At 43.7% G+C, this 20390-nt stretch overlaps 1 protein-coding gene across 4 annotated transcripts in view; it reads left to right on the forward strand.

Annotated features, from left to right (window-relative positions):
* Positions 1-20390, forward strand: part of KLF12 (Kruppel like factor 12) — a 267563-nt gene that overhangs the window by 158756 nt on the left and 88417 nt on the right. For all 4 annotated transcript variants that reach the window (XM_042839345.1, XM_042839346.1, XM_042839344.1 and 1 more), the window contains one exon: positions 4937-5480. In XM_042839345.1, the coding sequence (XP_042695279.1) occupies positions 4937-5480 (544 nt within the window). The remainder of the gene's footprint in view (positions 1-4936; positions 5481-20390) is intronic.

Genomic DNA, 20390 nt, shown 5'->3' on the forward strand with positions numbered 1-20390 from the left:
GTAAGGTGGGAGTCACATCAGCAAGCCTCCAATCTTCCGGAACCTCTCCAGACAACCAGGAACGCTGGTAGATGGCAGAAAGCAGGTCGGCAGTCACCTCTGCCAGCTCCCTCAGCACCCTAGGGTGGCTTGACTACGGCAAGGGGAGAAGGTCACTATGGTTTGGGGGGGTGCAATCTCTGCATCTTTCTCACAGAGTCACACCACCAGTCAGTCTCCCTCTCGCACTCTCTGATGGTTCTTAATCTCTCTACCTCCTTTCAAAGCTCCACCACCAGGCTGAGCAGCCCATCTATTTGCTCGCACCTCACTCAGGTGGCATCTTTCCCATCCTCCCCCGGCAGCAGCAGGCTCAGGCACTCCCTGCAGCCAGAGACCTGAACCGCCACATTTCTGGGCAGGCTCTCTGTCTGGGTCGCCACAGTCTTCTTGAGGCAAGCCGTCTGGTAGAGACCATGTTTGAACCTGCAGTCTCAGGGTCTGTCAGTAGGAGGGCAATCTCCTGAGCAAAAACGAGAACACTGACATGTTCTGCCACAAGACCCACCTCCTGCATCTACTGCTTCAGCAATAGGCAGTGTAGGCTGCGCTAGTACTCTGACTTCCCTCCCTGTTATTGGTAGGCAGTAAAACCCTTTTCTCACCTTTTCTTATCTGGCACACTAGATGGGCAGAAGCTAGCTTTCTCCCTCCCAAGGGCTGCTTTTAGTCTTGTAGAAAAGGGTCAAGGTCAAGCTCAGAGATAACAGTGGACAGTGCCAGCTCCATCCCTGCTGGCTCAGCAGCCTGCCCACAAGCTGCCAGTCCCTCCAACACTGGCATAGTGCTTTTGTTGGTTGAAAAAAAAAAAAACAAAAAAGAGCTTTTTGGTTGGCCTTTTTGCTTTAGGTGCCTTACCCAGTGCAATCTTACCTGCCCTGAAGCTGGTCTCCACAGCAATGACTTTCACATGGTAGGAAGGTGTTTAAACTCCACTGCGATTGTGCTAGCTCCGCCTCTGCTGGCTCAGCAGCCCGCTCACAAGCATATAAACAGGAGGGGGAACAGCTATCTTTTCAAGGGTGGATAGTGATAGAACAAGGTGGAATGGTTTTAAATTGAGACAGGGGAGGTTGAGGTTAGATATTAGGAGGACGTTTTTCACACAGAGGGTGGTGACGCACTGGAACAGGTTGCCCAAGGAGGCTGTAGATGCCCCGTCCCTGGAGGCATTCAAGGCCAGGCTGGATGTGGCTCTGGGCAGCCTGGTCTGGTGGTTGGTGACCCTGCACATAGCAGGGGGTTGAAACTTGATGATCACTGTGATCCTTTTCAACCCAGGCTATTCTGTGATTGTATGAAGACCAAGTGCTGGGTTCTGCACTTTGGGCACAATAACCTCGGGCAGTGTCAGGCTAGGAGCAGTGTAGCTGGATGACTGTGTAGAGAAAACAGACCTGAGGGTGTTGGTTGTTGCTCGGCTGAACATGAGCCAACAGTGTGCCCAGGTGGCCAAGAGGGCCAGTGCCATCCTGGCTTGTATCAGAAGTTGTGTTGCTAGCAGGAGCAGGGAGGTGATCATCCCTCTGTACTCCGCACTGGTGAGGCTGCACCTCGAGTTCTGTGTTCAGTTTTGGGCCCCTCGTGACATGAAAGACATTGAGGCCCCGGAACGTGTCCAGAGAAGGGCAGCAAAGCTGTGAGTAGTCTGGAGCACAGGTCTTATGGGGAGCTGTTGAGGGAGCTTGAATTGTTTAGTCTGGAGAAGAGGAGGCTCAGAGGAGACCTCATTGCTCTCTATAACTGCCTGAAAGGAGGTTGTGGTGAGGTGGGGGTCAGCCTCTTCTCTCGTGTAACAATGATAGGACTGGTGGGAATGGTCTCAAGTTCTGCCAGGAGAGATTCGGGCTGCGTGTCAGGAAATACTGCTTTTCTGAAAGAATGGTCAGGCAGTGCAATGGGCTGCCCAGGGAGGCAATGGAGTCACTGACTCTGGAGGTGTTCAAGGAACCTTTAGATGTTGTACTGAGGGACATGGTTTAGTGAGAACTACTGGTGATAGGTGGTCAGTTGAACTGGATGATCCTGGAGGCCTTTTCCAACCTTGGTGACTCTGTGATTCTGTGATGCTAAATAGAGCTCAGGCACCTTAGTTTAAAATCCAAGATCTTGGAAAAACATCTCCATCGTGTTTAGGTCACTGTCAGGGTGCAAGTTGTTGGAGTAGTGTCTATATTGACTACTGTCAGTACAAAATATAACTCATTTGTTTACGGTTTTTATCTTAAGAAGGAGGCACAAACTGTTACCAGCAAGGATCCTGCTGTGTTTTGTAATGTCAGCTGAATTCAGTTACAGATGAAGTGTATGAAAGCACAGACAATCTTACTTTTAGAGTTTTGCCAGTGAAAAGAGGATATAGGAGCACAAACCAGTTTTATTCTTTGTAGACATTCATGAAGGCAGTGTGAATTTTTCAAGTTTCATCTTACTAATGAGGGCTGAAATAGTAATAGTAACTGTATTGCATAGTACATAGCAGCCCCAGTCATGTACAAGGACTGATCCAGAAACCAGATGGAAAGAGTGTACTAATGAAAAGTGGATATAGTGTAGGGACTGTGTGATAGGAAAAATAAATATAGAAAGACTGCTAAAAAAGAAAGTGATTTACATGGTAGCCTACTGTTACATGGTACTTTTCTTTCTTTTTTTGTTGTTCCATACAACAAATGAAGAAAGAGCTTTAAGACTGTGGTGATACATGAAGTGTGTTTTACCTCAAAGGCAACTTTTTATTCATGGAAAGAATGCTTAATATGACTTCTGTCTGTCGTGTTTGCACTTGCAGTGTTGGCAGTGGCACTGGCTTTGTACAGGTCTGGGGTCCTGATACTACTGAGGCGGGCAGCGCTGTCACTGAAATCTGCCTCATGCTCCCAGGGGAAGCCTGGATCAACATGCATGGGTTCCTTCACTGTCTATCTGCCCTTCTTCAACCAGGAGCTGGCAATTCGTACTGCTTCTAAATGCTGTACCATACCCTTGCCCAGCCTTGTGCACAAGGGGATGCATGAGGATCTTGCATCTCTCCTGTATGTGTGTTAATCCCATCTATCCCCTTTTACTCAAGCCTTTAGGATATATGATCGAAGGCAACGTCTTCTAAAGGTTTTGCCATACGGTGCGCAGGGTATCCCTTTCCACCTTGTCTTCCCTCTGCCACTGGTCTCTTTAGCTGAGCAGACCCAGGCTGCTTGCCCATTGCATGTGTAAGACTTCTGTCAGCTGTTGTCAAGATTTGAAAAGTGACCCACTTTGTGCTATGTATGTTTTATGGTTTTGTCTTTATCATCATACATCCAATGTACCTAATGCTGAATCTCATTACTGGCAGTATGCAGGATAAGGTGTTTCAGGGTAAGTTGTAAGCAGTCGTCACTGAGCAATTACAGACTCTTCTACCTTTTTGAAGAAGAAATTTTCATGACCGTGCCACTTGCTTTTGTTACACACTTTGGAAAGTGACCTGTTCTTTATGGTGTGTTCTTTTTTAAGCAGAAATCCCCATTGTCTTTATAAATGAATTTTTGTTCTTATTGGTATTACCACAGAACAGCAGGGTCTGTGGCCGGATGAATTGGGGTCTCTTTGTTTTAAGTTGATTTGTATGTGAATAGAGCAGGAGACGTGCTGTTCCAGAGATGTTCTTGCTTTCAAATGGGGGGAAGTGTTAGGTCCAAGAACAAATCTAAATCAACTGAATGGATGAGGTCTACTAAACATCTCATCTTTCATAATGCTAGGGGTAATACCCACTTAGGCTGTTGTTTTTATGGCTTTTAATATTAATGCTTCTGTTTTCCTTTTGCAATTGAAGTTCATTCTGTGATGAAATCTGGCTCTGACTCAAAAATGTTGATTCTCAATGAAAATATTTACCGTGGTAGATTATAAAAATCCCAAATCAGATTTATAGTTTGCTTGATTGTCAGCCTATCTAGAGTGGGTGAACTGAAATGTTTCTGGGTTACATGTGTCTGCCTTAATATTTTTAGAAATTGCATAAATACTGTGGTCTAGAGAATGAGTGAATGCATTTGGAGCTGCTTAGGTACCATGAAAAGATGACTTATCAGATCTGTGTACGGAAGAACTGTTTTGGATCAGAGTTTGAAGTAGCTTGGCAGGCTTTTTGATCTGTGTTGAGTTCCATACTGCAATAGGGAATGGACTGTGTGTACCTGTGGCAGTGTGCCTGCAGAGAAGCACTGCTGCAGTGTTGTGCCAGGTAAATATTAAGTGTTCTCTTACTACCGGGTTATCAATGGGCATTTCCTTTCTTGCTATTCCTATTGCAAATTGCTTGAAAAAAAAATGTTTTTGTAGGGTAGTTACTAATGATGTGCTGTCATGAAAGGCAGATGTATCAAATGGGCTTCTCCAGGGATCTATCTTTGGCCCAGTATCATTATCCAAAAATTCTGTTAACCACATTGATGATGAAAATAAAGAATAAAGCTATCACAGGTGTCACCATTCTAGAATAAATTTAGACCAATTAGCTTTGAAAGAGCCTACGGCACAAATCTGTTTTGCAAAGTCAGGGTTTTTTTTTTCTTAATTAGTTTATAAAATAAATTTTCAAGAAAGAGAAAGTATAACAATGAGAAAAAATACATATGACGTTCTAACTCAAATAAGAATTGCTGCTGCAAAGAATGAACAAGTGATTAGACTTGTTCTTTTAAAGGTCACTTATGACAGAAAGATGAAGCGAGGTCTGCCTGATCTAGAAGAAAGTAGACAAGCAGGAGAACTTACAGTCTTCAAGCATTTGAAAAGTAATTTAAAAAATATTGGGGACCATCGCTGTTGGAGATGACACGTTGGGTGTTTATGTTGCCTTTAGCCACATATGTAACTAAAAATATGTCCTTCTGTCTTTCCCCAACAGTCTCCAAACGTCCACAACTACCCAGATATGGAAGCTGTGCCCTTGTTACTAAACAACATGAAGGCAGATCCCCCGGAGGATTCATTATCTGCAGATCATTTCCAAACACAGACTGAACCAGTGGACTTATCAATAAACAAAGCCAGGTCATCCCCTACAGCAGCTTCATCTTCACCAGTTTCCATGACAGCATCAGCCTCCTCCCCTTCTTCTACTTCTACTTCTTCTTCTTCAAGTCGACCAGCTTCATCACCCACAGTAATAACGTCGGTATCCTCAGCAGCATCTGTACCATCAGTATTAAGTCCAGGTCCTCTTGTGGCCTCTGCATCTGGTGTGGGAGGTCAGCAATTTTTGCACATTATCCATCCAGTTCCACCTTCAAGCCCCATGAACTTGCAGTCCAATAAAATGAGTCACGTGCACCGTATACCCGTTGTGGTACAGTCGGTACCTGTTGTCTATACAGCCGTGAGATCACCTGGGAATATGAACAACACTATAGTAGTGCCACTGTTGGAGGATGGGAGAAGCCACGTCAAAGGTAAGGTAGAACTGGTTTTGTGTGTCTGTGGCATCTGTAAAATCATTCTTGTATGAGGAAAACAGAACAGCCTTACAAAACTGTTAGTTTACAAGCTTGCTGTGTCATTTGCCAAAGTGACATAGAACTTCAGCTACTCACAGAGGACCTTTACAATTCTTATCCTCTGTGCTCTTTAAAATAAATTCCAAAAAAATAGTTGAGGTCAGCTGTGATGTTAGGTGCCTCATGTCAAGTTTTGTCCTGTGAGAAATAGATAATTCCTAGGAACTGAAGAAATAGGACAACGGAGTAATGACAGTGTATAGAATATCATTGAAGGACATGAAAAACTCACCAGGTGATACAAAGCTCAAAAAACAAGAGCAGGAAGGAGAGTCAGAGAGATTGTTTCCATCAAAGAGAAAGCACTTGTTCTCTTGGAACGTGAGAAGGGAAGGTTTTTGGAATAAAGAGCAGGTTTTATTAGGCTCAAGGAGTGGCATATTTTGAATGAAGTTGCCTCTTCCAGATTAAACAGCAGGAGGGAAGGAAACCACACAGAGTGCTGGGAATGAGTTTTGCAGACGCAGGATATAAGAGGCTCGTGGAGGTGTGAGGAGAGGAGGAAAGCACATGCCAGAAGGACAGATATGGTTGTAAAGGGGAGTCCAAAGAACACAGAAAGGGGATATGGAGAGCAAGAAAATATGAGAAAGTAACAGTTACCAATGCAGCAAAAAATTGTTAAGAGATGATGATATAATGGATAGAGGTAGAAAAGAGAAAACAGATGTGCCCAAATGCCTTGAAAAGTACAGCCTTATAAAGAAGGACATTAGTGACAGAAATGGGAACATGAGGTAGGGAATGAGGGATACCCATTTCAGGGTTCACTGTGTATGGGCGTATAAAATATGGCTAATTCTCCCCTGAAGTGAGGTATTGCTTGAAGCGGAAAGGAAGGCTACTGACAGATAACCTCACTTTAGGGCTTATGAAGTTATGGGACATTTAGTAAGGCATTATGTCTCTTGGGTACCTAATTGCATAATGAACAGATACCCACAACTGAAAGACGTTTTCTTTTAACTCTCATGTCTACCTAGTAGTGTATATACAACAGTGGTTGGTCATTCTGATGTTTAGTACTGTTCTGTTGTCCATAAGTCTGTGGTTCTCCTCCCATTCCTTCAGTGCTCAAGTATGAGGTGTGTCCTTTTTACAGGCTTAAAGCATAGAAACCAAACTCAAAGCAGATCTGTGTTTCGTTTTAAGCCTCAAAATGACAGTTTAAGAAGTTTTAGTACATTTCATACAATTACGCAGTTTTAGGACCTTGTGGCATTTTGTCAAGAAGTGATAAATGAAAGCAGAATGTTTCACCATGTTGTCTGAAATTTAAAAAAAAAATAAATCAGTTTTAGCCTGTATTTTGGTTTTGGAGCTTTGAGCAGCACCTGACCTTGAGCTCATCCGGAATTTCTGCCATGTGTTTTCTTTTCTGAGGTGCTGCTTGGCTCTGCTAGTACTCTCCTCCATGTGAAGGACCTCTTGATCTTGTAAAAGTTGGAAATTCACTACCCTGGCTTCATCAACGAAATTCCAGAATTTAATACGCTGTAGGGATTTCAGCCCACGAGCTCCAGGCCTCCTGAGCTGCCCTGACAATCTCTCTTTTGTACTGTTATTGGCAGAGACCATTAACCAGCCCTGCAGCACCTATTAAAGCTAAAGGAAAAGAAGGAATTAAGTTTTTTTTGTTTTTTTCTCGTCAATTGTACCCATTTTGCTTTCACTAATTAATTTGATAGAAATGTTCAGGTGAATTTGAATTAAATACAGTAGAAGAATAATGGGCAGCAGTCCACTCAAGGTAGTCATTTTTTGTCATCTTTTGCTGGAGTGTATTTTTCTCTTATTTCATGTAAAACAATATAAATGTAACAGTGATGTTGCATGAAATAACTGATTAAACAAATTTCGTAAATGCACGGATTAACTTGTCTTAGCTCTAAAGAAGTGAATGGACTGAGGCTAACAAGACATCTTTGACAAAATGAATTGACTACTAATCCTCTGTACCAACTGAGGGAGAAACACAGGTTCAGAAATGTCTGAAGTCACTACTTCTGTCGTTTACATGAATGTTAATCATTTTCTGAAACAAAAAACATGCACGCTGAAACAAAGTCATCTGCTGATGTTATCTGATAGCATCAGCAACACTGGTCCCATAATTTATGTATTCTTGTTGCTTCGGGTCCAACTCATGATACAAGAGTGTTTTAGGGTAGCACTTGCTGTTGGATTTTACATGAGTTTGTATTGATGTTCTTTTCATTGGAATGAAACTTAGGCATTTTCCTGAGCAGATACACTTTCAGTTGTAAAACCATCCAAAATTAAGTGCAACCTGGTTCAGAGCAGGGAAAAATGCAAGAGATGGGAAATACAGAGAAATACTTTCCATTGTTATTCCCTCTCAGATCCCAGTTTTCCTTGTGCTGAATTGTCCTGTTCCTCCCACGTTTTACTAGAAGCTTTTCATTTTTAACCTCACAAACTTCCTTTATCAGTTTAACCCTCCCTCCAGATATTTTACTCAGGTGGCTTACTGCTTCTCCTAGTGCTTTATGGGAACCTCTCTCTCCAAGAAAACTAGCCTTCCAACAGCTGCTTTGTAGACAGTTCAAGTAAAATCTACTCTTCTTCATGTTCTGTTTGAGTACTCTCATTATTTCAGGAGAAGGAATCTGTTTCTTTGTGTCCTCTATCTTCCTCTCTTTTCACCTCTTTTTTTCTACTTTACTTATTATTATCCTTCCTTATTTTTCTCTGAGTTAGCAGATCTGTTTCATCTCTTCCTCCTTATCTGTTAATATTTCTGTCCCACATTGTTGTCATCTCTGCTGCCATGCTTTCTTATCCATGGCATCACTGATCCACGCACTTTCAGTCACACCTTCCTCCTGTGGAGTCTGAAATCTACTTCTCCTCCTCCTCCATGTGTGCTGCTCATTTCTGTTCTGTCTTGCCTCCTCTATCCTATTTTTCACTTGCAAGATTCCCTGTTAAAATCCAACCTTTTCTGCAGCACTGAAAACTAGATCATTTTGCAAAGAAATAGCTCCCATATACCTGAGATGCTAGCAGCACAGATTCATAAAATCACAGAAAGGCTTGTATTGGAAGGGACCTTAAAGATAATCTAGTTCCAAACCCCTGCCATGGGCAGAGTCACCTTCTACTAGACCAGGCTGCTCAAGGGCCCATTTAACCTGGCTTTGAACATTCCTTGAACACTTCGAGGGATGGAACATCTACAGACTTTCCGGACTACATTTTCCAGTATCCAGCTACCCTTAGAAGTAAAGAATGTCTTACGTATATGTCTATTCAAAGTCTACCCTCTTTTAGTTTAAAGCCATTACCCCTTGTCCTAATACTGCATGCTCTGACAGAGAGTCTCTCCTCATCTTTCCTGTAGCCCCCTTTTAAGTATTGGAAGTCCTCAGTGAGGTCTTCCCAGAGCCTCCAGGCTGAACAAACCAAATTTCCTCAGTCTTTCTTCATAGAGAGGTTCTCCAGCTCTCTGAGCAGCTGCATGGCCTCCCTGTCTTTCTTGTCCTGGGAGCCCCAGGCACTGGCACAGTGCTCCAGATGGGGCTTCATGAGGGCGTAGTGGAGGGGGACAGTCGCCTTCCTCACCCTGGCAGCTATGCCTCTTCTGATGCAGGCTAGAGTACAGTTGGCCTTCTGGGCTGAAAGTGCGCCCTGCTGGCTCGTGTTGAGTTTTTCATCCACCAGTAGCCTGAAGGCCAGTTCTACATTTGTCACTCAGCGTATACATGCTTGGGATTACCCTGACTAGGGTGCAGAACCTTTCACTTAGCCTTGTTGAACTTCATGAGGTTCACATGGGCCCAGTTTTGAAGGCTGTTGAGGTCTCTCTGCTTGGCATCCCATCCCTACAAAGTGTCATCTGTACTGCTCAGCTTACTGTCATCTGAAAGCTTGCTGAGTATGCACTACATTTCCACTGTCCGTCTCACCAGTGAAGATACTAAACAGCAAGGGTCCCCTGCAGGACACCTCCTGACACTGTTCTTTGCCTGGACATAGAGTCACTGACTGCTGCTCTTTGGAAATAGACATCTAGCCAATTCCTTATCCACTGAACAGTCCATCCATCAAATCTGTCTCTCCAATTTAGAGGAAAGGATGTTGTGTGAGAATGTATCAAAGTCCAGGTGGATATGTCAGTTGTTCATTCTTTATCCTTAATCATTTCCCTGTCTTCCACATGCCATAACATGTTTTTGAGCAGGATCTACTCAATTAAGTGACGAGGCACAGAAATGAGCGTCCCATCAGGTCCTGTGTTACATACTATGTTTCAGGAGGAGCGACAGGAACCCTGGCTTTGCTACAAAAGCACCTTGCTGTCAGACTGTTTCAGAATAAAAACATCTCAGTTCACCTGATTTAAACCAAAATCAGAATCTGTATTTTGGGGATTCATTAAAAGTATATAGTAAGAAGGTATTGAGGGATTATACATTCAGGATATATGCTGGTAATGTAACATCAGGAATGTGTAAGTCTCCGTAAGTACTTACACATTTCTAACACCTTTATGTGATCTCAAAACACTCTAATCACATGCACATGCAGATAGACACATACTTTCCTACTGTCTTTGAGACTTCCCATCCTGATACTCTCACTGCTGCGGGTGGCCCTACATGCCGCCCCTGCACTGCCAGCTCACCCACAACCCAATCCTTAGGTTATTCCATATACACAGAGTGATGCAATATGTTAAGGCTGTCAGGACTCAGGGGGGATGGAAGCCATGCAGTTATTCCTGGGCGCCATGAGTTCCTCAGCCCCTATAATGTGATGAAGGGATGAAGATTGCTTCCTTCAGTGGTCACTATTATACTCTGTCATCAGAAATTTTGAAAGAGATTTCAAGATGTTTTTGTGTGTTATGACAGCTAGGCATTATTACATATTAAAGTATTCCAGCTTGTTAAAATCCCAGGAGAAACTCTTTTCTCACCTTCTTTTTTTCCCTGTTCAGCAATGGTGTGTGTTGCTAAAATGTGCAATTAGAGGCACAGCAGGTAGCAACACCTATGGATAAGATTGCCTGAGAGTTCCCCTTAAAGCCTTTTCTTCAGCTGCGTGAAGTTTGTCTATATGTTAACCATTTAGGCTAGCATTTTTCATGTCATATTCTTGCCTCAGGCCATTCCTTTTTTTCCTTCTTTTTATTTCTTTGATGGCAAGAAAACTAGTCTGTAGTCTGTTCTTTCTGAGACTGAGAGCAGGGAAAAAACATAGCATTTTCTATGTTGAAAAATGTATTCCTTTTGTTGTTGTTGTGCAAAACTCCAGAACCTCACCTCTGTGGTACTGAGCCACGAGCCTCAAGTTTCAAGTTTGGTTTGGACTGTTGACCATTCTTTAGTATTCATAAGCATTTGCAGAAAGCCAGCCAGATTCAGAGCTCTGGAAAAAAAAAAAAAAAATCAGAGTCTCCTTAAGGAGTAAAGCAAGAAAAAAAAATGCTTGAGGAAGGCAAGGAGAAACTTTACTGGGAAGCTGGAAAGGATGGGTAAAACACAGGATGAAAGGGAACAGGGGAGAAAAGGAGAGGTGGTGAGATGGGTATGGATGTGTGAATATGTTCAAGAGGAAAAATAGGACAAAATATGAGAGACAGAGGAAAGAGACAAAAGCATAAGGAGGGTAGCGAAGGGATCCAGGCAGAATTTGTAGTGTGAAAGGGAATAAGGAGAGACTCAGATAGAGAAGAGCAGCATGGCCTGGCCAGGTAGCAACACATTCCCCTGCAAACTATAGTCCCATTATTCTGAGTCTTTCCACTGCTTTCCTTTCAGATCATAGCCATGAGTACTACCAGCAAATCACATCCCTCTAGTGGCAGATTTTGTGAAAGATAGTATCCCTAAAAATTGTTTTCCATAGTTCAGAAGAGTTACTCCATTCACTGAAGGGCATTTCAGAAGCTCCCCCTGGTGATGGTGCACCAAGGACCCACACAACTGCACAACCTGCACAACAGTCCAGCATTCAAAATATTATAAACTTTAATTTTCCACTTCAACTTCAACCTCTTGTGCATAAGCATCCATAATGACATTGGCATGACCTGTTTTTATGTTATTACATTTGCATATGGACCTGCAGAAATAGCTGGATTGCATATCTTCACAGCTTACACATACCATATTCCTAACTTACAAGCGGGAAATGTAATACTTGTTGCTACAGATTTTGCTGTGGCTTAAAACTGGAATATGTTGTCCACTACCTACTTTTTAAAGTACCATCTACTCTATTTATATAAATGTACATGCTGTATTTCCACCTACTGTAAAGCCTATTCCGCAGAATTAAACACAACTTGTAGTACAACGTTAGGAATTTGAGAACCATCCATTTGTTTACAGATCAAATTATGTGGTCTGCTTGTATCAGTTTCGCTCTGAAAGACACTCCTGATTAAAACTGGTAACCTTGCCTTTTTTTGTTTCATGGGAAATCTTTCTGCATTTCAGTGGATTTGGGATTTGAGTGGTGGACCTAGTTGAGCTGTAATTTTTTGTTGTTGGACACAAAAATATTTTGGGTCTGTATGTATTCCAGCCTGTCTGCCTCCGCTTTCCTACCCCCCAAAATGTTTGCAGCTTGAATCTCTCCTTCTGTTCCTGCAGTTCGTCTGGAAGAAATATTAGTTGTTCTTGGAAAGGAGAAGCTAGTTGGCAGAGGCTAGGCTGGGAGAGAAACAGGCTTGGCTTCAGGGTGGAGTCTGTGTCACTGGAGATGGTGTGTATATTTAAGAACTAGAGTAAATAGTAATTCTCACCAGAACTGAGAATCAAAATACAGGTTGCAAGATATACTTTGCTGTTTAAATTGAGAAAGAAGCCTTAGACAAAGAAGCTTGAATGACAGTCTTCTACAGAAGGTCAGATCTGTTGACTCACTAGCTTCATGTATAGATGTTTTCACCACAGAAGCACACTCTTTTAACATTTATCAGCAATGGATTTAGCCTCATGTGTTTCTTGTTAGCAGCAGGTTTGGGGAAGGGAGCGAGGTAGGTATGTATTCCAGCTTTGTTTGTGAAGCCAAGCATAAGGAGGATTAGGAAGGCCATTTCAACATGTCCTGAGTCCCTACACCTATTAGAAGCTGTTAATTCTTTGCCTTCAGCACCAGGATGCCTCTGCTCCTTCCGTTTTGTGGTCTCACCAGCATTGAGCTTTGATCTAATTGCTTTTATCCCACAAATTTGGATCCAGCTGAAATACGCATAAAACTTCTCATTTATTTTATCCCTGCCTTGGGTTTTATTGTGACTTGGACCAACCTACTGGAAACTTTCTGGTGTCTAAAATATCTTTAGACTGTTGAAATGCATTAGTTGCGATCTGCTACAATTTTTGTAGGGGCTTTGTGATATTTTAGTTAATCTTCCCTGTTAACTTCTAGTGATACAGTTTTTGTGTATTTTATGCTGTGATTTAATTCTCTTAGTTTCAGTCGTTTGGTGTTTCTGTAGGTAAGAATCACAACATTCGAATAGCCTGTAATAAGAAAAGTCCTTTCTTTAAATAGAGTGGTATTGTATGTTTCTGTAGGCAACCCGATGACAGAGATTCTTAAATACGTGCATGCATTCCATTCATGCAATCACTCTCACCTTTACATTTCTACGTACAACCATTCTTTCACAGGTTTATGGCAAATTATGTGATTGGTGAAATGATTTTAACTATTGCCTTTGATGGGATCATAGCAATTAATATTCTATGGTAGATTAGTTACACTGTGTTCAGTGCCAATTCCCATTCTCCGTGAACCGTAGCTATGCTGGGTGCAGTTAACTGTTCTAGCCATATAGTCCCATAAAATCTCAATAAAATCTGAAAACTGTGGAGTATGGGTAATCTTGCTATAAATTGTAATAAAAATTACCCCTGTAGACTCTATATTCTGACCATTAAGTTCATGGATACTGCTGCTTTATACATAAAATTTTATGAAATAAATCGACCAGTTCTACAGCCCCTACCATACACCAAGCTGCTTTGACTGAAAATCTGATAGGTGTGCTCGGAGTGTTTCTCAGCGCATGAAGTACTTATAATGAACTTTAAATAGGAAGAAAAATGCTCTATATGTGCTTCATATAGTATGTACCAGATTACGAGGAGAAAATCATAAATGCCTTCATTCCCACTGTGAGTGCGTTTGCTAGGTCTCCAGAGCCAGGATTTGGTTTCCTATGGCACCTGTCTGAAAGACACTAAGTAAACCTGAGTATAACACCTAATCTCAGAAGACTTTGTTTCAAATCTCATGTGCCATCTGTATCTGAAAGTGTTGCTTCTACTGCTCGAAACAAAATGCAGCCTCTGTGATGTTCTTCTTCTGTGTTTCTCTGCGGGAGGACTTGGCACTGGGCTCCTGCTCTGCACAAGCCTGCCAGGAAGGAGGATTTTCAGAAATGGTTGGGACTTGCTGGCTGCAGAGTTGCACAGGCAGTTATTTCAGGTACTGGACTGTGCCACATGCCAAATGCAGAGAGCAAAGTTATGCTTGAGACACTACAGTATTCATAACCCTTGGCAGATGATGGGTTTTAATGACCATTACTGTGCACCCCTGTGAAATATTCTCCACGTTTGTCTGTTGGGTCCCCGTGGCCAAAAATGGTTTTCTTCAGTGTTGCTGCTGGTGACCGAGACATCATTTTGGCATCAGTGGTCGAAACAGGCGGAGAGGGGGAATAATACTCTTGCCATTGTTCCTTCTTTAGGAAGTTAGTGAGATGCCCCAGAAAGTTTTGCTCTTTTCTGAGGATACTAAGGCACGACTTGTTGAAGGCTCCTTTCCTCTTCCCATCAAGGAGTGGAGCTGTGATTGTATTACCTCTATTTTCCTTTTGGCAGCAAATGTCACCTTCTTAGAATCACAGAATCATAGAATGGTTTGGGTTGGAAGGGACCTTTAAGATCATCTAGTTCCAACCCCCTGCTATAGGCAGGGACACTCCTTCTGGACCAAGTTGCTCAAAGTCCCATCCAGCCCAGCCTTGAATGTTTGCAGGGAGGGGGGCATCCACAACCTCACTGGGCAGCTTCTTCCAGTGTCTTACCATCCTCACAGTAAAGAATCTCTTTCTGATACCTAGTCTAAATCTACCCTCTTCCTTTTTAAAATCATTTTCCCTCGTCCTGTCACTACCTGCCCTCATAAAAAGCCCCTCCCCAGCTTTCCTACAGACCCCCTTCAGGTACCATAAGGCTGCTATAAGGTCTTCTCAGAGCCTTTCCTTCTGCAGGCTGAAGAGCCCCAGCTCTCTCAGCCTGTCCTTGTAGGGGAGGTGCTTCAGCCCTCTGATAATCTTTGTGGCCCTCCTCTGGACATGCTCCAAGAACTCCATGTTCTTATGTTGGGGGCCCCAGAACTGGATGCAGTACTCCAAGTGGGGTTTTGCAAGAGCAGTATCACCTTCCTCCCCCTGCTGGTCCCACTTATCTTGATGCAACTCAGGATATAGTTGGGCTTCTGGGCTGCAGGCATACATTGCTGGCTCATACTGAGTCTTTCATCAACTCACACTCCCAAGTCCTCTTCTTCAGAGCTGCTGTAAACCCATTCTCTGCCCAGCCTGTATCTGTATTTGGGATTGCCCCAGCCGAGGTGCAGGACCTTGTACTTGTCCTTGTTGAGTTCATGAGGTTGGCATGTACCCATCTCTCAACTCTGTCCAAGTCTCTCTGGATTCTATCCCTTCCCTTTAGCGTGTCAACTGTACTGCTCAGCTTTGTGCTGTTGGCAGACTTGCTAAGGATGCACTCAATCCCACTGTCCATGCCTCTTACAAAGATGTTAAGTAACACTGGTCCCTGCACTGATCACTGAGGAACACCACTCATCACCAGTCTCCACTTGGACACTGAGCTGTTGACCACATCTCTCTTAGTACAACCATCTAGCCAATTCCTTTTCCAGAGAGTGGTTCATCAACCAAATCCTTTTATCCAATTTGGCGACCAGGATGTCATGTGGAACAGTGTCAAACAATCTGTGTAGGTCCAGGTAGATGACGTCAGTTGCTCTTCCTTTATTCACTGAAGCTGCAACCCCATCATAAAATGCCACCAAGTTCATCAGGCATGACCTGTCCTCAGTGAAGCCATATTGGATGCCATCAATCACCTCATCTTCATTTTCTGTGTGCCTTAGTAAGGCCTTCAGGAGGATCTTCTCCATGATTGGCACAGAGGTGAGAATGACTGGCCTACAGCTCCCTGGATCTTCTTTTTTTTCCCTTCTTGAAAATGTGGGTTATGTTTCCCCTTTTCCATTCAGTGGGAACTTCAGCAGACTGCCAGGAAGTTATCATCAACACGTTCCAGGAACCTCTTCAATTTCTGATGCCCTGTTGTGTTGTCCCTCCAACAGATATCAGAGTGGTTGAAGTCCCCCATGAGGACCATGTTTTGTGAATGTGAAGCTGCTCCTATCTATTTATAGAGGGCCTCATCCACTCTGTCTTCTCAATCAGGCTGTAACAGACTCCCACTACGTTTCTTTCCCTTGCACTCCCTTTAACCCTACCCGTAAGCTCTCTGTCAGCTCTTCCATCTATCCCCAAGTGGAGCTCCATTGACTCCAGCTCATAGTTGTAGGGGGCAACACCCCCTCTCCTCCTTGCCTGCCAGTCTTTCCAATAGAGTTTATACCTGTCTATTCCTACATTCCAGTTGTGAATTCCTTCTTACTCCTTCCCTCTCTGTGCCCATACAGATACACACATGTGTCTCAGTCTTACTGATGAGGTTCTTGTAAATATAAATTTTGAAGCACTGAGTAGTACATTTTTCATTCTTAGTGGAAGTCAGTGCAGGGTGACTTAAAACAAGTTATGATCTCTTAGCTACTCTGTGCCATCATGCACTGGAAACAAATGGAGAGAAAAAGTTCCTAAGAAAATAGAAAACATGACTCTTGCAGGTATATTTGAGGTTCCTCAGGACTACTTATTTCTGCAGAATTTAATTTCTGCAGATGTTGTGGTGAGATGTCAGGTCGCTTAGGAACCCCATCATGAGCGATCACTTTGATCAGAGTGTTGGATACTAGGCATTCTTCAGAGAAAGCACAGTGGCAAGTTTAATGTGTGAAGCAAAAACAAGCTAGGTCTGAATTTGGAAAAAACAGATTTTTAATTATTTTAAGAGGGAAACTAAGCATGCTGCAGTTTGTATTTTGCTGTAGTGTATCACCAGGCCTACATGTACATATGTTTACAAAGCTATTAGCAGAGAAGTTAACTTAATTCAGAAAACTGAGGTATTAAAATAAAATGAGCCAGAGGCTTCAATGTTTCTGGATGCTGAAATTTTCTCTATTTTCACACCAGCAAGCATCATCTAATAATGTGTCATCTTTTAAATCAAAGATGCTGTGTAGATGTGAACTTATCTAGTAGATCTTAGCAAGCCTACTGATGGGATTAATCTTTACATTTGCAGGAGATTTCATTTGAGGAAGTTCAGTCAAGTTGTGGTCACTGAAATCTGTCAGCAGTTGCAGATGCATATTTGTGTATGTCCTGTTTCACCCCTGAGAGGGGACAGATTCAGAGCACCTACTACAGGCATCCAGCCCTAGGATTTTTGATGGTGCATGGCCTTCCCAACTATGTCAGAGAACTTGGGCTATGTGTCTCTAAATAATGATGGGGTGGGACATGTTAGGGTGGAATAAACCTCTTTTTTCTCTCTTGAGGGAGCTCAGATCTGTTCAATGCCCCCAAAAGTTAGGGTAGCTGATGGGAAACAAAAGAGCCCCAAGAGTGGCTGGAGTGATTCAAATCAAAATTTCATGTGAAGTGTGCGTGCCAATTTGTGATGAGAACACAAAGTTTTCCTCAAAGGAAACATGAATGCTGTTTAGCCAGCAGCCTGTTAGCCTGAATATGTTTACAAGAAGTGCAAATCCCAGTACAGGGATGCTGTCCGGACTTGAAGACGTGGGATATGGAAAGCCAAGGCACAGGCAGAACTGAACTTGGCTGTGGGATGTGAAAAACAATATGGAGACATTCTATAGGTACATTGGCCAGAAGAGAATGGGCCAAAAGGAGTGTACCTCCTTTGGTAAACATAAAAGGAGATCTGGCTTCAACGGACGAAGAGAAGGCTGAGGTACTGAATGAGTTCTTTGCCTCAGTCTTCACTGGCAGCCAGGATTCTAATATTTCTCCCATTCCTGAGCCCTGCATCCCTGAACCTCTAGGTGGGGACCAGGGCAGTAAATCCCCCTCCATTGTAAATGCAGAGCAAGTCCAAGACCGCCTCATGAGACTGAATGTGTACAAGTCTGTGGGGTCAGATGGCGTGCATCCCAGGGTTCTGAAGGAGCTGGCTGAGGTGGTTGCTGAGCCGCTCTGCATCATATTTGAGAAGTTGTGGCTGTCAGGTGAGGTCCCGGATGACTGGAGGAAGGGTCACGTCACTCCCACTTATAAGAAAGAGAGCAAGGAGGATCTGGGGAACTACAGGCCAGTGAGTCTCACCTTTGTGCCTGGGAAGATCATGGAACAGATCCTCCTGGATGACATGCTTGATCACATGAAGAATGAGCATGTGATCCGAGACAGCCAGCACGGCTTCACCAAAGGAAGGTCATGCCTAACTACTCTGGTGGCCTTCTATGATGGAGTGACGGCATTGGTGGACGAAGGGAAGGCAACAGATGTCATTTACCTGGACTTAAGCAAGGCTTTTGACATGGTCCCCCAGCACACCCTTATCTCCAAATTGGAGGGATGTGGATTTGATGGGTGGACCACCTGATAGATAAGAAACTGGTTGAAAGGCTGCAGACAGAGGGTGGAGATTAATGGTTCTGTGTCCATTAATCTGGAGATTAATGGAAGCTGTTAACGAGCAGTGTGGATATCAGGGGGAAGTTCTGTACTGTGAGAGTACTGAGGTGCTGGAACGGGCTGCCCAAAGAGGTTGTGGATGCCCTGTCCCTAGAGGTGTTCAAGGCCAGGTTGGATGGGGCCCTGGGCAGCCTGGTCTAGCATTAAATGGGGAGGTTGGTTGCCCTGAATGTGGCAGGGGGGCTGGAGATTCATGATCCTTGAGGTCCTTTCCTACCTGGGCCATTCTGTGATTCTGTAATTCTGTGATTTCGTGATTCTGTGATTCTATGAAGTGGCATGCTGGGCTCTTGTCAGCCTGGAGAGTGAAATTCAAATTTTCCTCTTCCCAGGAAGTGCTCCAATGCAAACAGTGTAAGTTTAGAGAGCGGGGAAGAAGAAAAATACGACAGTTATGTGTCCTTGTAGTTACGTTATTACCTTGGGAAGGTGAAGGCTCTGTCCTCTGCCGTGGATCCAGGGGATTTGAGCTGGCAGGTTCATTCATTCACATAGATTCTGTGCCAGAAAGCACAAAATACATCAGCACCCATTAAAAACTCGTACAACTTTAAGAAGTCTGTTCTGGCATTTTAGGAAAGGTAATTTTGTCCCCAGAACCAGGATCAAGTATTGAGTATACTCTCAGTAAGTTTGCAGATAGCACCAAGTTGGGAGGTGGTGTTGATCTGCCTGAGGGTAGCGAGGCCCTTCAGAAGGATCTGGATAAGCTGGATCACTGGGCTGAGGTGAATGGGATGAGCTTCAACAAGGCCAAGTGCCCCATGCAGCACTACAGGCTTGGGGCTGAATGGCTGGATGAGTGTGAAGAGGAAAGGGACCTGGGGGTGTTGGTTGATGCTCGGCTGAACATGAGCCGACAGTGTGCCCAGGTGGCCAAGAGGGCCAACGGCATCCTGGCCTGCATTAGAAATAGTGTGGCCAGCAGGAGCAGGGAGGTGATCATCCCCCTGTACTCAGCACTGGTGAGGCTGCACCTTGAGAATTCTGTGCAGTTTTGGGCCCCTTGCTACGAGAAAGACACTGAAGACCTGGAACACGTCCAGAGAAGGGCAACAAAACTGGTGAGGGGTCTGGAGCACAAGTCTTATGGGGAGCAGTTGAGGGAGCTGGGATTGTTCAGTCTGGAGAAGAGGAGGCTCAGAGGAGACCTCATTGCACTCTACAACTTCCTGAAGGGAGGTTGGGATGAGAAAGGGATTGGCTTCTTCTTCCAGGCCACAAACAGGACATGAGTAAATGGCCGCAAGTTCTACCAGAGGAGATTTAGATTAGACATAAGGAAGAACTTTTTCTCTGAGAGAGTGGTCAGGCACTGGAATGGCTGCCCAGGGAGGTGGTGGAGTCGCTGTCCCTGGCAGTGTTCAAGAGGCGTCTAGATGAGGAGCTACAAGATATGGTTTAGTAGCTTGTGGTAGCAATGGTGGTGAGAGGTTGGTTGGACTAGATGATCTTGTAGGTTTTTTCCAATCTTGTGATTCTATGATTCTATTGCCTGGCCCCAAAAACCAACATAAATTTTACTGCCAGAAACTGTGTTAAGTTTGACAGAAATAGAAATGATGTTATATCTGATCCAGATCAGACTTTCTTCTGCTGGCAGCTAACAGTTGGCAGATTACATATTAATGGTGGTAGACTAAGTTCTATAGTGTTTACAGGTTGGCATGCATCTTTTGTCAGATCCATTTGCATATCCTACCTTAAAACAAGTACAGGATGAGTTCATTTGTATTGCCTAGAAGGAAACCCCTTTTTGGTACAGTTTGACAATGTGTATATCAAGGAGAGGCTGCATATATGTTTGTGTCAAAAGCAGTTCTCTGTATTATCTTTACAGAATCACAGAATCACCCGGGTTGGAAGGGACCTCAAGGATCATGTAGTTCCAACCCCCCTGCCTAGCAGGGCCACCAAACACACACATT

This window comes from Centrocercus urophasianus, unplaced genomic scaffold (genome assembly GCF_019232065.1).
Source record: "Centrocercus urophasianus isolate 14NV4802_14NV808 unplaced genomic scaffold, USGS_Curo_1.0 seq_9, whole genome shotgun sequence".
Lineage (NCBI taxonomy): Eukaryota > Metazoa > Chordata > Aves > Galliformes > Phasianidae > Centrocercus > Centrocercus urophasianus.